Raw genomic sequence first — 16,910 nt, forward strand, 5'->3', positions numbered from 1 at the left:
ATCCGGGCCACTTTAGTATGCATCCTGAGTGACTCAACAGAAATGCTGTTCATTTATACTAGTGAAGAACTGATGAATCACTAGCCCTGGCATAGCATGGAAAGTTTTTCTGAGATTTTGAAGACTCGTTTTCCCAAGGGTTTTTCAAATAAATGACATTGTTGCCTTGAAACAAACCTCACCACTTTCTCCAACTCTGAGCAGAGAAACTAAATGTGAATCAATGGCAAAACTTTATAGTTCTGAGCCAACCAATACAGAGTGCCACTCTACATGTTCCCAGAAGTTCCAAGATTATTTTCACCCAATATCTATTTTAGAATGCAAAATAACCACAGGTAGCTTCAGAAATATACGGATATATTTTCCCCAAAGGTGGGAAATCATTTCTAAAGACAAACTTCTAATAATATTTTATGAATGTGCATATCTGTACCTACAGAAAGAGCATCAGAATAGCTCTACACTATATGGAGCCTTATCAGTTATCTAGGATAGACAAAGAATTACAAAACCCAGACTACCTACGGTATATTTGGAATGGAAAGATACATACTTCTGTAAATGAATGAAAATCTTAAAAGTCTCCAAATGTAAGATAAAAGGCACATGTCTATTTGTCTTTTTTCTAGAGAGAAAGAAGCATTTTAAAGGCTTATTTTTGAATATGTGCGGTGGTATTTAATCAACAGAGACCTGAAATTAATAGACCTAACATTACATTGGCTATTATGCTATGCCTCTACTTACATGGAATTCAACAGCAGTTACGATTTGTCTACCAAGCATATACATTGACTGAAGACTTACAGTCATGATCAGCCCCCTTTCCTGGAAATATTTGACCAATGGAACTGTGTTCTGCTTGAAATTCGTTAGGCGTCTCTGCGTAGCTTTGAGGTTATCGTCGGGTCTCCCCTGCTGCTCGGCACGCTTCATTAACCGCTCTTTCAGCCGCTGATTTGAACAGGACAAAAACACCACCAAATCTGGGGTGCAGATCTGTGGAGATAATATGCCAAATGAATTAAATATTAAAATTAGCTTTTGAATTGATGCTTTTGAATTATGGTGCTGGAGGAGACTCTTGAGAGTCCCATGGACTGCAAGAAGATCAAACCTATCCATTCTTAAGGAAATCAGCCCTGAGTGCTCACTGGAAGGACAGATCGTGAAGCTGAGGCTCCAGTACTTTGGCCACCTCATGAGAAGAGAAGACTCCCTGGAAAGACCCTGATGTTGAGAAAGATGGAGGGCACAAGGAGAAGGGGACAACAGAGGACGAGATGGTTGGACAGTGTTCTCGAAGCTACCAACATGAGTTTGACCAAACTGTGGGAGGCAGTGGAAGACAGGAGTGCCTGGCATGCTCTGGTCCATAGGGTCACGAAGAGTCGGACACGACTAAATGACTAAACAACAACAAAAATTAGTACTGTAGGATATACAGTGGGAGCAAGGAGACAGAAGAGTGTCCTTTTCTCTCTCTGCCCCACACCCATAGTGTACTGCTATAACATGGCAGAAAATTCCAGATCTGTAATTTCTTTATATATATAAAAAGAAGTTATTTTCTAAATCAATTTCTTTCTTTTTTCAATTTAAGAGCCTTTTTTCTCATGGAAATTGAGTGCCAGCTGGTAAGGAAACCATAGGACATTATACCACTTGTTGCGCACACAAATTAATATTCACCGTGACCAGCACCCAAGGAAGAGGTAGATCAGAACACTCATAAAGCTTCAGAAATGTGATCTTGTCACTTAGACGAAAAGGCATCCATGACCAACTATGACACTCCTGTTCTCAATAATAAAGTTTCTTCATAATAACACATAGCTGACATAAACAACCCTAATTTAACTGTTATTCTTTTACCAGCATAATTGTTGTGTTAAAGTCTTAAGACAGATATTTACTTTTCACTGTCTATGGTGGGAGTAATTATTTTCTTTGAAACTATTAATATGGCAGCTGTCACACATAATTTGCCTGACGGTTAAAGTGTACATGGCAGGGGACAGGACAACCTAGTTAACTACATAATTAAAACATCCTGAACTGTCCTCCTCCCCCAATTTAGTTCACATTGTTTAATTGGGAAGATGAGGATATGGCACAGAGGATGTCCTATGGAGAGCAACGTCAATGTTATTAGCATTTGGAAAGGAAGTGTTTAAAAAGGGGGTGGATTGCTGGCATAAGTTACTTAATATTACAAAGGGGAACACATTCAGAATTGACGTGTACAATTAACTCAATAGAAGTCTGTATCACATTTACACTGCCTCCTCTTGGAGCCTTATTCCCTGTCTATAGCTTATATATATCAGCCTGCATAAATTTATACAGAGTGTGTATACATATACACATTCATTCCCTCTATTTTATGCTTGTAACAGAATGCCTGGAGGCATGAAACAACCCAAACTCTTATACTGTATATATTTTTTGAAACATTTTTTGTACTTCTGCAGATCTTGGGGAGTTTACTGATACCTTCCTCTTGTGGAATGGATAGGAATGTATTGGCTACATAAGTAGCACCTGAACACAAGAAACAAAAGTTTGACCAGAAACTTATAGAAGTTTATAAATATTGTTGGTGTCTTCAGGCTTGATTCCAAATGCTGGTTTTGACCTACAGAGTCTCATGCAGTTCCGGACCCCAAAATCTCAAGGACCACTTCCCCCCACATGAACCAACCTGGACCCAATGTTCTTAATCTTCACCTTCTCTGGGGAGGTACGGAGGGTGGCTCCCCTAGAAGAGGACTTCTAGGTTGTGACTTCCCAGTTTTGGAATACAATCCCCAGGGAGGTGTGCCAGGCATGAACAGTATGTTTTTAGCTGCCAGGTTAAAATATTTGTATCTACCCAGGCCTATGGAGTTTAATTATCTGCATATTTTTAGTGGAGTGGGGTTGAACTAGATTTGCTGTGCACAGTAGTGTGAGCATTTTAGGTTGTTCTTATTCTTGTTTTATATCTATTTTTAATCTTTGCTTTTGTAAGTTACTTCGAGGTCATTTTTAAAGCAACAAATAAAAATATTTATAGATAAATAAAATAAATAAAATCTGTCCTACTGTTTCTTATGAAATACTGCATTTTGATTAATTTTTCCTAAAACCAACTTTAATCCAAATTGAGAAAAATAATGACCTTGCTGTGTTTTAAGCCAGTAATATGTACACAGCCCTAATTAGACATAACAAAGCACTTCAAAAAATGGGCATCCTGCAGTTTCAGATTAATTAACAGTATGTGTGGGTTCCTATCATTATATACCAGGAACAGTAACAGCACAGAAGCCAACACAAAACCAATACATAAGGGAATCAAAGAAGTTAGTAAACAAGCCTTTAGTAAACATCTGTGATCCTAAGATTCAATCCAGAAAGGGCCTCTCTGGACATGTGTGTTTTCGTGGATGCATTCTGCAACTTGTCACTGATGTACTAATAGTGAATTAGTGGTGGATGGATTCAGGACCATCCACACATCAAACCACTTTGTTAGATATTTCAAAAGAAAGGGGAGGCTCTGAGAATGAAAACAGATTTTAAATATGGAAGGTCAAAAGGCTTGGTTAGGTTATCTTCTTGGCTGCAGGGCCAGCTGCCAGGTACTGAGTAACTCAAGACAAAGCTGGCCTAGAATGGCCGCTCACCACTTCCACAGGGGTGGGGCGAGGGTTGCGGCCCCTCGTGCTCCGCCTTCATCCTTGGCAGCAAGAACGTGTTCGCACCCAGCAGGATTGAGGGGCGTTCTTCCCGCCAAAGAGGGCAGCTTCAAACGGTCCAATAAGAGATCACGATCAGAAGGAGTGAAACAATGTTTTATTGTGCTTTTCATTCTGTTGGGAGCCACCCAGAGTGGCTGGGGAAACCCAGCCAGATGGGTGGGCTATAAATGTTGTTGTTGTTGTTGTTGTTGTTGTTGTTGTTGTTGTTATTATTATTACTACTACTGAATGGCCAAACATTGTGACAACACAATATGAGATGCCTGCCCAAGAAGTTTCTCATCTGTGTCCATTACAGGAGAACAGGTCACACAGCCATTGTTACAGCTTTATTTATGTGTGGTAGGTCTGACAGAACTCCTATTTACTCTCCATCCAGATCGCTCCCACCACTGGTTTGGGAATCATTGTACACAAAATGTTAGCCACACTCCATATCTATCCTGCTGTTTCTTTAGAAATAATGGGTTTTGATGCCCCTTTCCCCAAACCAGTTTTGATCCAAACTGAGAAAAAGGAACAATCTAGCTGCATTTTATGCTGGTAATGAATACACAGCCTTATTCTGGTTGCAATAGTGTAATGCGCAGCTTTCCAAATTGTGTGTGTCTCCATGAATTATACCTGCAAAGTGTTAATTCCGTTCGAAACGATGCAGAAATGTGTGTTTTGAGATAGCTAACATTTGATTTTCATTCACAGGCTTGAGCTGGAGAGTCTTAAATCCTATGAAAAGGTGATTCAATTACTATAATATAAAGCTGGTAACTCCCAAAATAAATATAACCTATGCTGCATAGCATCATAAAACTTGGGATTCTTTGACACATTTTCACTTCCCTTCAGTTGTGAAAGGAACAATAATTCCCTAGGGAGCCAAGCAAGAAAGTTGTCACGGCTCATGATTCATCCAAATCCATTAATGTTTGTTAAGCACTTTCAGAGTATCATCGATTCATTCCCTATTGAATATAAAGTATTCATGGGATGTTAAGAAGAACTGTTTTAATCTGATTTGACTGCTTTTTGTAACTCTTTCCCCCTTCAATCATGTCTTTTGTTCTCAGTTTAGCAGGCAAAATCAATGGGAATTCTTAATAATTTTTGTACAGCAGGCCTAAAGCTTACTTTGATAATACATACAGGAAAACCTCTGAGAACAGTACGGAGAATAAACAGCAGGGCATTGCATTCTTGAGTAGAAAACATCAAGACAAAACTTGCTATGTATTTATTTTTGTGTGACACAGACTGATAGATGAATAGGAACGAACAGGAAATAAGACACTTGGACATCACACAAAGCTGTTAAGGTGTTTTTAGAACCTGTATAAAACTGAAGTTTGGTGCATATGCTACATAATAGTGCTAATATTCTCTGGAGAAGGGGCAGGCTGCATGGACTGCAGCAAAAGGGGTAGGGTTGTTGTTGTTTTTAACATAGATTTTGGCTCCTCCCCTGTGCCCCCAATCCAGATCCTCCACCACCCCACACCTGCACTTTGCATTGGGAGGAAAGCTTCCAATTGTCCCCCAGTGTGAATTGTAGGTGTGGGGCTCCAATCAAGCTTGAAGCCACTTCAAGTTGCAAGTGTTAATTCCCCTATCCTTATTTAGGTCAGCCCCCCTGCACTGGCAAGTTTTGAAAACAATGGCCTGTACTCAAGGCAAATTATCCTGCTCTGGTTCTGTGAAGGCACCCATGGGGCAAAGCAGGGTGTTTGCTCACAGCACTACAAATGACTTGCTATACGGCTTCTATGCTCTGCCCCTTTTGAAGAACTGGAAATTCTTAAAGGGCCAACCAACGCTCTGACACTTCTGTGCCCCATGGCCCTTTGCACTGTTGGACTAGAGTTGCAGTTCCTCTAGGGGCTCAGAACAATATTCTGGGGCTCAGAACAATGTGTCCAAGACAGCCTTGGCTCTGGTTCGATGGGTCTCAGGCCTGCCAGCCTCAGGTTCAGTGGACCCCTGATCGCCAGCAACAGGCTCAGATCAGGAAATTCATTCCAGTCCCCAATATGGTGTCCTGGTCACTCCAGAGCCTTGACACAAGCAACATTATTAATATAGTTTGGATTTAAACTATTTGTAAGCTAGAATTGTTTTAGTGACTTGTCTGCTTCTCAAGTAACCTATGCACATTAAGAAAAAAAATCTGCATAGGAAGGAAGTAGTGATAAGGTCAGCCACGTTTCCTGAATCTGTATATAGATAGGCTGCTAGCTATCCAGAGTAGGAGTTTATAGATACATTTTGTATCCCCCTCTTGCTTTATAACTGCAATTTGCACTTCAGACTTTTTCTTTATTTTACAAATAACATGCATTAGTGTGAGGTGCCCTGGGGATAGGTATGTTGACAAACAGCACGGCAAACAATAAGAAAATAATTGTAACAATAAAATACTACAAAAGGTCAAAAGAAGTAAAATAGGAGATAAAACTAGCAGCAAATTGTTCTTCCAAAGAACAATTAAAAGGCCCGGCATTTTCATGTATGTTCAGATTAATAATTTTGCTGCTTATTTGACAGGGTAGTCCTTATTTTTCACAGGACCATACAGCTGGGCTGGGGAAGCTGTGAATGTTGTAGCCAAAATTCCAAAAGCCCAGCTACCATGGTCAGTTCTGGTCAGGGATGATGTAAATTGTAGTCCAGCAAAATCTGGAGGGCCACTAGTTGCCCATCAATGCTGCAGGTCATGTAGTCTGCTATATTGCTGCAAGGCAGGGCCCTGCATTCACCATCCCACCACAGATTAACCCACTGTGGTACAGGACCAAAGATATGCATGCTGCAGGGGGCCACCAGGGGGCGCATTGGAAGATGGCCGACAATAACATCTCTCCGACCCACACAAGGTAATTAAGAGGCTGCTATGGGAAGTATGCAGCCTTCCTTGCCCCCCCAAGGGGGGGACTGCCTTGCCAGCGGTGTCCATAATTCACCCCCGGATTCGAAAGAAGGGGAGTGAAGTTGGCTCTTCCTGACGCTATCTCCAATCAGTGCACTGGTTCGCATTAGTTCGAAATATATAATTGGAAATTTATAATTGGAAAGAAGCTAATGCACATACATCAAGTGAAGATCGGGAGTAAAGTGCTGAATAATGTGATCTCTGTGAGCAGAGCAACGGGTGGGACAATAAATCAAGTGAAGAATCATCATCGAAAGACTGGTATGTTGGAGTTAAACGGAACGAGGGGGGAGGAAAAACTTCTCTTTTTTTGCCTTATGTGAGTACCAATAATCCTCCCCTCTAGAGAGAAGAAACGTTGTCATTACTAATCACAAGCAGGCGACTAAGAACTGTGTGGGAAATAATTACTGACTAAAGAAAGGACTGGTGGATGGAAGGAAAACTTTATGACGCAGTTATAAATTGAGTCTCGAGAAGACAGGCTTGCCTAAGGAGAACGAGAGCACGAGAGGGAGGAGGACCAGGGTCATTGGAATGCGAATGTATGGTTATCGGAACGTTATCTTGACCTGGCAGAACCCTCTGAATTATAGATTGGCAAGCCTGTGAATCAGCGGACAGACTGTGGGAATGTTTCTAACGGAGGTGTGGAAATGGCGTCTGTCCTTTATGTGATATGACTTTTGGAGAGTGCAAAACCCACGCAGGAGATGTTTGTCTTTCACCCGCTTGTGAAGATTATCAGAGATCATAAAGAAAGGAATATATGATAACAACAAGAAGATGAAGAAATAGATAGAACTGTTTAATCAAAGCAGCAGCAGGAGTGGTGTTTGGTCCCCTTTCGGAGCTTGGAGTATGGGTACCCCCAACAAAAATTTTAAAAATCTGGCTGTATAATTTGGAATTGATGTGATTTGGAATTAATGTGATTTGATTGGCCTGTTAATAAAAATTATATTTAAAAAAAAACAAAGATATGCTTGCTGCAGAAAGGCACCTGCAGAGATGCTCCTCCAAAATGACTCTTTGTCATCAAGCTCAAATGGAACTGAATTAAGGCTCCTTCTTTTAGATGCCACAACTGCAAATTCTTTTTAAAAAGAAAGGCTATGCTTGCAATGCCCACATGGTAGCTTCACATTTACACAAAAATGAATGGCACAAAACATTTTCCATACATAGCCCTACAGATGTATCACCCGTACATTATTCTCAGATCACAGTACATCGATAGTGAATTGCTGTGATCCACCTTCAGAGATGTATGTCCTTGAAGTCCTCACTATGCCTTAGCTAGCATAAATAAAAGAAAGCACACTTTGTGTGTGGCAAAAGATGGAACTCCGTTTCTTTCTAAGGCGTTTTCTGTTTTACCTCTGCATTTGAGATATCATTGCCCTTTCTGGGAAGGAGATTGCTTACAAAGAAGAAATTATAATGACTACCATGCTGTAGTAAATTTCCTTAGGCAAGTATAAATGATCATTTATATTCCTATTCTGCATGTAACAGTGACATTAATGGAGTCACTGCAAAAATTAGAATCTATTTTGTATTCACACAGCACAGGTTACCATTCAATGCACCACTGAATCACTTTTCCCTCCATATATATATTTAAGCCCTTCTTAGTCACTGTTTCGTTTTAAAATAAGCTTAATGTCTTCAGTATTTCAAACTGGTGACATTTTCCTTTGGTGAATCAAATGACAATCCGAAGAATGAACAGCTAAAACAATGAAAGGGATAACTATAGCTGCTGGAGCTTCTACATGTTTACAATATGATACACAGTGGGAGACTTGCTAAACCAGGCATAGACAAACTCGGCCCTCCATATGTTTTTGGGACTACAACTCCCATCATCCCTGACCACTGGTCCTGTTAACTAGGGGTGATGGGAGTTGCAGTCCCAAAACATCTGGAGGGCTGAGTTTGTCTATGCCTGTGCTAAACCTTGAGCATGGTTGGAAGAATTCAGAAGTGTTTGCTTCAGTTTTTGATTAAGTCAAAATTTAGTCCTGCACCCAAAGCAGGATAAATTGTGGATAGTCTTAGCCATGCCTTAAACAAGCCAACTTCAAACCATGGTTCTGTCTTCCTTCAATATACCTTAGTTAAGATGAACCACTACTTAGTGTTTTAGACATAGTGCTAAACTATGCTTAATAAAACATGGAGACAGAAGCTTCCAGGCTCCTCCTAATCGCTTATTGTAGTGATACTTAGCAATTATGTAAGTTATATGTTCTATGTGCAACCAATTACTTCTAATTAGTTAAACTTTAAAACTCCCACTGGTTTCAAAGCTGGGTGAGGAATTTAGAAACAGGTGGATAGCCCACAGCCCTTAATGTAAGCAACTCAGAGAATCTTTATTATAAGCCACCAAGAGAATTACAGGGTATTATATAAATGTCATTAATGCATAATAAATACATTTTAAGGAAACTACTCCTACTCAGTTATTCAGAAGGGTCAGACCAGAAAAATAATATCCGCTAATTAAATATGGGGGAATAAAATGACAATCCATCCTCAAAGTGGACATTCTGGTTTATCTTACAAACAAACTAGATCAGTTCATCTTTGCATATACATCACTGGATTTGATTACTCTGAACTTGTTAACTGTGAGCTGAATATGTTAAAATTTCTGCTGAAAATGATTAATGGAGATGGTGTGAGATCATATGAAAGATCATGGAAGAGAAGGCAACCAAAGGCTACTAGTCATGATGGCTACATGTTGTCTCAAATATCAGAGGCAATATGCCTCTGAATACCCGTTGTTGGGGATAATTAGTGGTGGAACGCTACTACACTCATGCCCTGCTTCTGAGAGTCCCACAGATATTTGGTTGGCCAGTGTGGGAACAAACTGATGGCCACTGGTCTGATCCAGGACGACTCTTATGTTCATATCTAGGATGCTTGATCTATGTTAGATCTTTCCTGCCTGGAAGTCAAGACTTGATACTGCAGTCATCAACTGATAAATCAGTTGATATGAATTTGTGAATCCATCCAGACATGGAATATTAAATTCTCTGATTAGCTGTCAACAGGGAAGAGAGAGGCTGATAGCTGTCTTGAATAAATATGAGAAGCCATGACTTCCCTTGTAGGTTGCCTACATAAGTGGGAATCGTTTTATTGTAAATACAGAGTCTTGCCCCAACAGGATATATGCTCATTTCCACTCATGCAGACATATGCCCTAGTCAATGATCCCCTGCATGTGTGGGGTTGTGGTAAAAACTGCCTACTAAGGTTTCCTTGTTCACTACAGTGAATTGAGCAGTCTACATGCATTAAAGAATATAAGCTTGCAGCTGTCTTATGTCATTGAGAAGAACAGGGAAAGTTGCTGATATAGAAACTCCATGTGTTCATAGAAGTGGGAAGGTAATAAAAATGATGTGAGATGATATGTTAGAGTGGTCAAAGCAGCTTGCCTCTCCTCAGGGAGCTGAACTAGGAGATTGGAGTATGCTCTGGCTTGTGGTTTTGTCAATATTTACTATTGCCTAGAAAACTGGGCAACAGATTGTTTATTTCTCCTTATTAGCCCTAAAATTTATCTTTTTATAAGTAACTGCTGCTGTTTGGTTTACAATAGGCCCTCTGTCCTTTGCACTCACATTTATATAAGATAACTGTAGCAGCAGTAAATAAATTCAAGCCCATTATAATATACAGACTTTTATACTCGTTCCAATGGATGAATGTAACACAGGAATGGGGAGGGGTGGAAATGGAGTAAGAACATTTGAAGAAAAGTGCTATTAAACTATAGTCAGCCCACATCCACTTGAGAATGCTTGGCTGACATTGAAGGGGGCCTCACTGGAGCAGAGGATGGTATTTAATATGCTAGTCTTGCAGGTGATTCACTGACTTTCAGCTTGGATGACAGGTAAATGTTAAGCCAGACCTCTTTCTCAGCATTTTCCAACATGCATTTCAAATTTAAAGAGCTTCCTAATATTTGCTAACTCTCTGAAATGTGTTATGCTGGAGAGGTGTTTGTTTACCTAATGCTTTTGAAGAAAGGACAAATCAAAATTCAGTCTTTGAGAAATTATATGTTAATCAAAACTGTTCCAAGAATCCAAAGGTCTTTTTCAATTAACTAGCTGCTTAGGTGCTCTATAGATACTGTATTACAGAAGCATTGTGTGTCACATAATAACGTATATGGGAAAAGTAAAATGCTTTCTTTTGCTTTCTGCTGCCTGTTTAGATCTATGATATTTATTTTTATGATGCCAGCCTATTTCTGTTTCAGTTTATTAAGATTTATGTTTACTGTTTATTTGTGCACCACTTATCCATAGCGCTACCATTAATAAAATAAAAGGCACTTATTTATATTTGTTTGAATGCTTTACAGATTTTATATTTGTATTTAGTTATGATTATTCAATGTAAGTTTGTTTTCAATTGACTTATAGCTTTGGACATGTCTTCTATACTTTTATCTGGACACTTTATGGAGATTTTAAAAAATCAAGTGGTCGGTTGGTTGGTTGATTTATTTATTAGCTTAATAAATGAATTGCTGTTGAAGACTATGCTGCACCTACATTGCAAGAGTAAGGTTGATTGCATAGGTCCCTTTCAAAAAAAAGTCATGTCTGACTGGGATCTATTCTATGAACCTGAGGAACCTGAGGGGAGGTGTCTCTGAGTGACAGATTACTGAGACAAACAGCTAAGCAGATAGATGCGTTAAGCATATCCTCAACTTTAGCAAAAGGGCAAGGAAACCAAAGCACGCAACCTGCTCACCACTGATTTTCATAACTTAACTTTCAAACAAAGCAATCCTCGAAAACAAAAATAATCCAAATATCTTCTTCCAGAGCTTTTATATAGAATAAGGTATAAGATGGAACCTTGTGGAGCACTATACAGTGGTGCCTCACAAGACGAAATTAATCCGTTCCGCGAGTCTCTTCGTCTTGCGGTTTTTTCGTCTTGCGAAGCACGGCTATTAGCGGCTATTAGCGGCTTAGCGGCTATTAATGGCTTAGCGGCTATTAACGGCTTAGCGGCTTTAAGAAAAAGGAAACAAACTCGTAAGAACTCGCAAGACGTTTCGTCTTGCGAAGCAAGCCCTAGGGAAATTCGTCTTGCGGAACGACTCAAAAAACGGAAAACTCTTTCGTCTTGCGCGTTTTTCATCTTGCGAGGCATTCATCTTGCGAGGTACCACTGTACATTGAAAACCAATACTGTATGTTCAACATAAATCATCAAGCACCACAGCTGAGGCCTTCCAGGAAGTTAGCAGAATCTCTGGTCACCCTAATCCCACCTGGCATGGCAACCGTCAAGCTCAAAAGTGATGAGCCTTACACCTTCTATGATTTTGTTAACATCTTTAGGACTTCACAAACTAAAAGCTATTGATAACAGCCGACAAGCAGCTTTGGAAGGTACATTCAACATGAAATCCAGTTCAAAACAGACACAGTCACTTGTTTCACCAAAGTGCTTTGCAAATTTGTCACAGTGGGCCACTGAAAGATCTTCCACTTTAATACAAGGAGCAAAGTGTAGAATGCCCACTGCCACTCAGAACAGGTCTGCTAACCAATTCTGCATGGACACAATGGTGCCAAAGCACCATTGCTGCTATGGTGTGGTTCATAAGATGAGTTCTAATCTATGTTCCATCTGACTCATCACAAGTATTCCTGCACTGTTGGTCTAGCCATCATAAGTAGGAGAGGGTGCTCTGGAGCAATTGTATTTTCTCATTCCAGAGGTTAGTCAGAATTTGGTAAAACTCCCAGACAATGCACTTTTGAAATGTAACCTTTGCTTGTGTCTTTAACCAAACGTCATCTTGGTTGTTTCCGTATCTGGCAATGTGAAATCAATTCAAAACACAGGATTTTCATCACTTGGCTTGCTTTCATATAAATTAATGAAGCATCCTACTAAACAACTGTATTTCTCAAAATGTATTTTGGGGTAGCCTTTGGTCAAGAATATGAAATGTCAGAATTGAATCCCGATGAGCTCAAAATAAGGACAAACTCTGAAGAATCTGTTCTACACATGAATTAGTCATTTTCCCTGCAAAAGCAGCTTGTACAAAGATGTTCTCTAGTCAATATGTCCTGCAGTACAAATCACTTTCCATAACTATTAATCGGCATCTTAAGTGATAAGACAAGCAAGTTTCACAAGACATCTTTTGCAAGCACAATAAAAATTTAATAGCAAAGTAAACTGAGTTAAAGCAAAATTTGAGATCACACAAAAAGCTAATTCAATAAAAGGTGTACTATTACCTAACACGTTTGTCTTACAAAAGCTATTGTATGAATGCTGTATTCTAGTTCAGAAGCCCATAATAACCTTGAGGCTGCCTCTCTGTGTGAAAAAAATATGCTGATGAAATTGTGCTCTTCCTAATGAGCACTGAAAATGTGTCATTAAGGAATAACCTTTTCTCTTTGCTTTTAAAATCAGGAATGTATGAAAAATATGATTTGTTAAATAGGATCTTTTTCTTCCCTTTGGAGCCATTTAATTATATAGGAAAGAAAGTGCTGTCATTGTTCGATACATGACAGAATTCTGGTTGTTTTGAAGAGCATGGGATCATGATACTCCCAAAATGTATGTCAAGAAAACAACCTTTGATCTGCATATAATCAAGCATTTACAAAGAATTTGGGGCAATGCCTACTGATCTGAAAAGAGTAATATTTAGTCTTTCTGGCATTCAGCTTCTTAACAAAAAGAGCTTATCGTATTTTTCTTTAAACTTGTTAAGTTGTATTGAATAACAAATATCTTACTTGGTCCTCAAAGGAAAGAGCCTGAGCAACATCTCTTGGAAATCCATCAATAACAATACCCTCTTCATCAGGAATCTGCATTAATCTCTGCTTTATCTCAGTGATGGTTGTTTCCTTGCAGTGTGAAAAACAAGCACAAGAAGGTTTGTTAGTTTGTTAATAGTATATATTAAGAATGCATACAAAAATCTTGCCACAGCAAGTAATATGCCATTGCCATGTTTATACCTGTGGGGCTAACTCTCCAGTGGTAATTATCTTGGCAATCAGGCTCCACTTTCGATTACTACTTGTGTTGTGGATCTTCTTTCTTAACAATTCACCAACAGATATGTACTCAAATCCATAGCGTTCAGCTATTTTCAGACTCTGGGTTCCCTTTCCACTTCCCGGGCCACCTATTATTTATAAGAAAAAAGGCAATTATATTTTCTCAGATTCATTACGAACTACCCACCACCTGTGCCAGTCTGCCAAAATCTTTCCCAAAGATGTGGAATGTAACATTCTCCAAATTGCTAACTAGCTGCACACTAGGATATTTCTTAGACTGCGGTCCAATGGAACCCTGGAGTGCCACAATGCAGCCCAAGGGGTTCCACAGAGAAAAAACTTGTTAAGTGTGGGAAAGTGCACGAAATGTGTGATTTCAATTGAACCGCAGCCATGGGAATTAAATGCACTACTCAAGCAATAGTCCTGGGAATCCCTTTCCTTTCTTTCCTTCCCTGACTGCTATAACCAAGGGTTAAATCAGAAGCTACTAGTGGCACAGGGAGGGTGGCATTTCCTGACATTGCACATCACCTGCAGATAGGGAGTAGGGTGAGGCAGAGGGGAGCATTGTGCAGGTGTGTCAGTGGAGCCAATCCAATGCACCTGCCCCCTCATCCCTCCCAATCTCAGCATCTGGTGGAGACACTTGACACTGGAAAGTCAGGTAAGCAATGCCACTCTACACTGCTATTAGGTTAAATGTGTTGTTCAAGCACCTGTCATGGGAATCCCTCATCCTCCTCTTAGCACCTAACACTGAGCTGCAGCCTCGGGAAAGGGTTAAATATGCTGCTCTTTTAACACTTAAGGCAGAGGTTTTCAACCTTTTCAAGTTCACAGCTCCTTTGACCAACTGCATTCTTTCTGCGGCACCCTTGTGGGGCTCAGGAGCCCAGTTATGTCACCTCTTTCCTGCACAGTTGGCAGCATCAGTGGCGTAGCGTGGGGGGTGCAGGGGGGGCCGGCTGCACTGGGCGCAACATCTGGAGGTTAGGGTTAGGGGGCGCAAATCCACGGGTTAGGGGGCGCAAATTACTTGCCTTGCCCCGGGTGCTGACAACCCACGCTACGCCACTGGGCAGCATCTCACCCTTTTTTGAAGACCACCTTTGTAAAGTGTTCCCTCAGCCTGCTCTCCTATCCCTCTCCTTGGGAGTCCTCCGGGCGGCCGCTGCTGCCACCTCTGGTATCTGAGCTGCACCCCCTTGCCCCAAAGAGAGGTGCCTCCTCACACTGCCCCACAGGGGGCTGGGAAGCTCCCCCTGGCCAGCACCAGAGGCCCCCATTCACCTGGGGACCTTCTAGTCGGGCTGCTGCAACAAACAGCTGTGGATGCCTTTGGGAGGCAGAGATGCAAGAGGGCACCCGATGAGGAAGGGAAGGAAAGAGGGAGAGAGGCCAGTGTTGCCTGCAGCACCCCTGACTATCATTCAAGGCACCCAAGGGTGCCACGGCACACTGGTTGAAAACCACTGAGCTAAGGAGAGCTAAGAACTCTTTCTGATGAGAACAGAACCCTTAAGAATGGCAATCAAAACAAAGGCTTCTCCCATCAGTGGAGACCAGGAAAAACTTTCTTGTCGATGTCGCTGCTTTTCAAAGTTGCCAGTCCAGCTGTGCTCTCCAGTTAGGCCACTTGCTCCCTTCTCTTTTCAAAGGGAAAGGTTTAAAATTGGCGAAACCTTGCGGAGGGAGGGATGCTACACTGTCCCCCATATTTGGTGAAGGGTTTTCCCAGTTGCAGCCTTGTCCCCTACCAAATAAAAGTGAAACAGCCCATTCTGTATGGAACATGAGAAAGAGGCGTGCTATTAGGAAGCACATAGGGTGTAACAATCCCTGGTATCCCAAAGGTTTGGATATGAAGTCTGATGGTTTCTCCTTTTTAGCGGCTTTTTGGTTATTCTGGAGACGCTGGAGGCACTGCCACTTCTGCCTATTACATCTGGCAGTCCCTGGCACTAATAACAAAACACTTCGACATTTGGGCAACTAGCTGAATATGGTTTTCCAAACAATTCTTTGTTTATGCCGGTCAATCAATTTGCCTACATCACTTAACCCTCATCCTCCAAAATTATCCTATGAATTGATACCCATTTCGAGCAGTTAATACATTGGCTAAACAGTTTTTTTTAAAAAAGCCACACTTAATCCAAGAAAACTATTTGTTCTCCTTGCCTTCTTACCTATGACAAGGATGATCTTAGGCCGAGATCTTGCAGGATCAAATACCTCATATTCTTCAATAAGTTCGGCTGTTTCTGAGAGATCCGTGTCACTCTCTATGGAAAACTGGTGGATTGGAGGAAGTCGCTCATACCGCCGGAAAGGAAAGTTGGGATTGTCTGGGAGTACTTCATAATAGTTAAAAGAAAGAAAGAAAAGAAAAAGGAAATATGAAAACCAGAACTCTTCTTACATTTACCAATAATGAAGATCAGGAATATTTTAACAACCCAACTGTTGGCATGAAATTCTGGCTGCCTAAAAAATAATTAAAAATAATAATGAGGGGCTTCTTAGGTAATGTTTTCAATCCATCTGTACAGTGGTACCTCGGGTTACATACGCTTCAGGTTACAGACTCCGCTAACCCAGAAATAATGCTTCAGGTTAAGAACTTTGCTTCAGGATGAGAACAGAAATCGTGCTCCGGCGGTGCAGCAGCAGTAGGAGGTCCCATTTGCTAAAGTGGTGCTTCGGGTTAAGAACAGTTTCAGGTTAAGTACGGGCCTCCGGAACCAATTAAGTACTTAACCTGAGGTATCACTGTACTGGGATGCAGTAATGTATGCAGTGGCAGCAAAGGCACTGGCTGCTCTAACATCTCACAGGCAGGTACTGCACGTCATTCAAGCTGTTAGAAAAGTAAATTGTCCCTTTAAGAAAACTTTGGGTGGGATTCAACTAATTTTTTTAATCAGAGCCAGTGAAATTAATGGACGTGATTAAGTGAGGTCCGCCGACGCCAACAGGGCTACTCTGAGTAAAATACCACTTTTTACGTTTTCCTCACAGAACCAGTTCCAGCTGGTTGCGGCTGGAATATAAAAATGCCTCATGGCAAACAGTTACGTTGTAGTACTTGAAACAATTATCAGTTTAATTTAAAAAAAAAAAAACCTACTAACA

General features: G+C 40.7%; 1 protein-coding gene across 2 annotated transcripts in view; it reads right to left on the reverse strand.

The window, feature by feature from the left end:
* The window catches only part of AK5 (adenylate kinase 5), an 88,258-nt gene that overhangs the window by 58,359 nt on the left and 12,989 nt on the right, over positions 1-16,910 (reverse strand). Inside the window, exons 1-5 of one of the 2 annotated variants that reach the window (XM_082227286.1) lie at positions 16,774-16,855; positions 15,965-16,132; positions 13,728-13,897; positions 13,500-13,613; positions 811-1,002 (exon numbers count right to left, since the gene is read on the reverse strand). In XM_082227286.1, the coding sequence (XP_082083412.1) occupies positions 811-1,002; positions 13,500-13,613; positions 13,728-13,897; positions 15,965-16,132; positions 16,774-16,840 (711 nt within the window). In that variant the 5' untranslated portion in view covers positions 16,841-16,855. Of the gene's footprint in view, positions 1-810; positions 1,003-13,499; positions 13,614-13,727; positions 13,898-15,964; positions 16,133-16,773; positions 16,856-16,910 lie in introns of those variants that run through there. The other variant, XM_082227285.1, reaches the window with a different exon arrangement.

The sequence above is a fragment of the Podarcis vaucheri genome (genome assembly GCF_965113315.1).
Source record: "Podarcis vaucheri genome assembly, chromosome: 6".
In the NCBI taxonomy this organism is placed as follows: Eukaryota; Metazoa; Chordata; class Lepidosauria; order Squamata; family Lacertidae; genus Podarcis; species Podarcis vaucheri.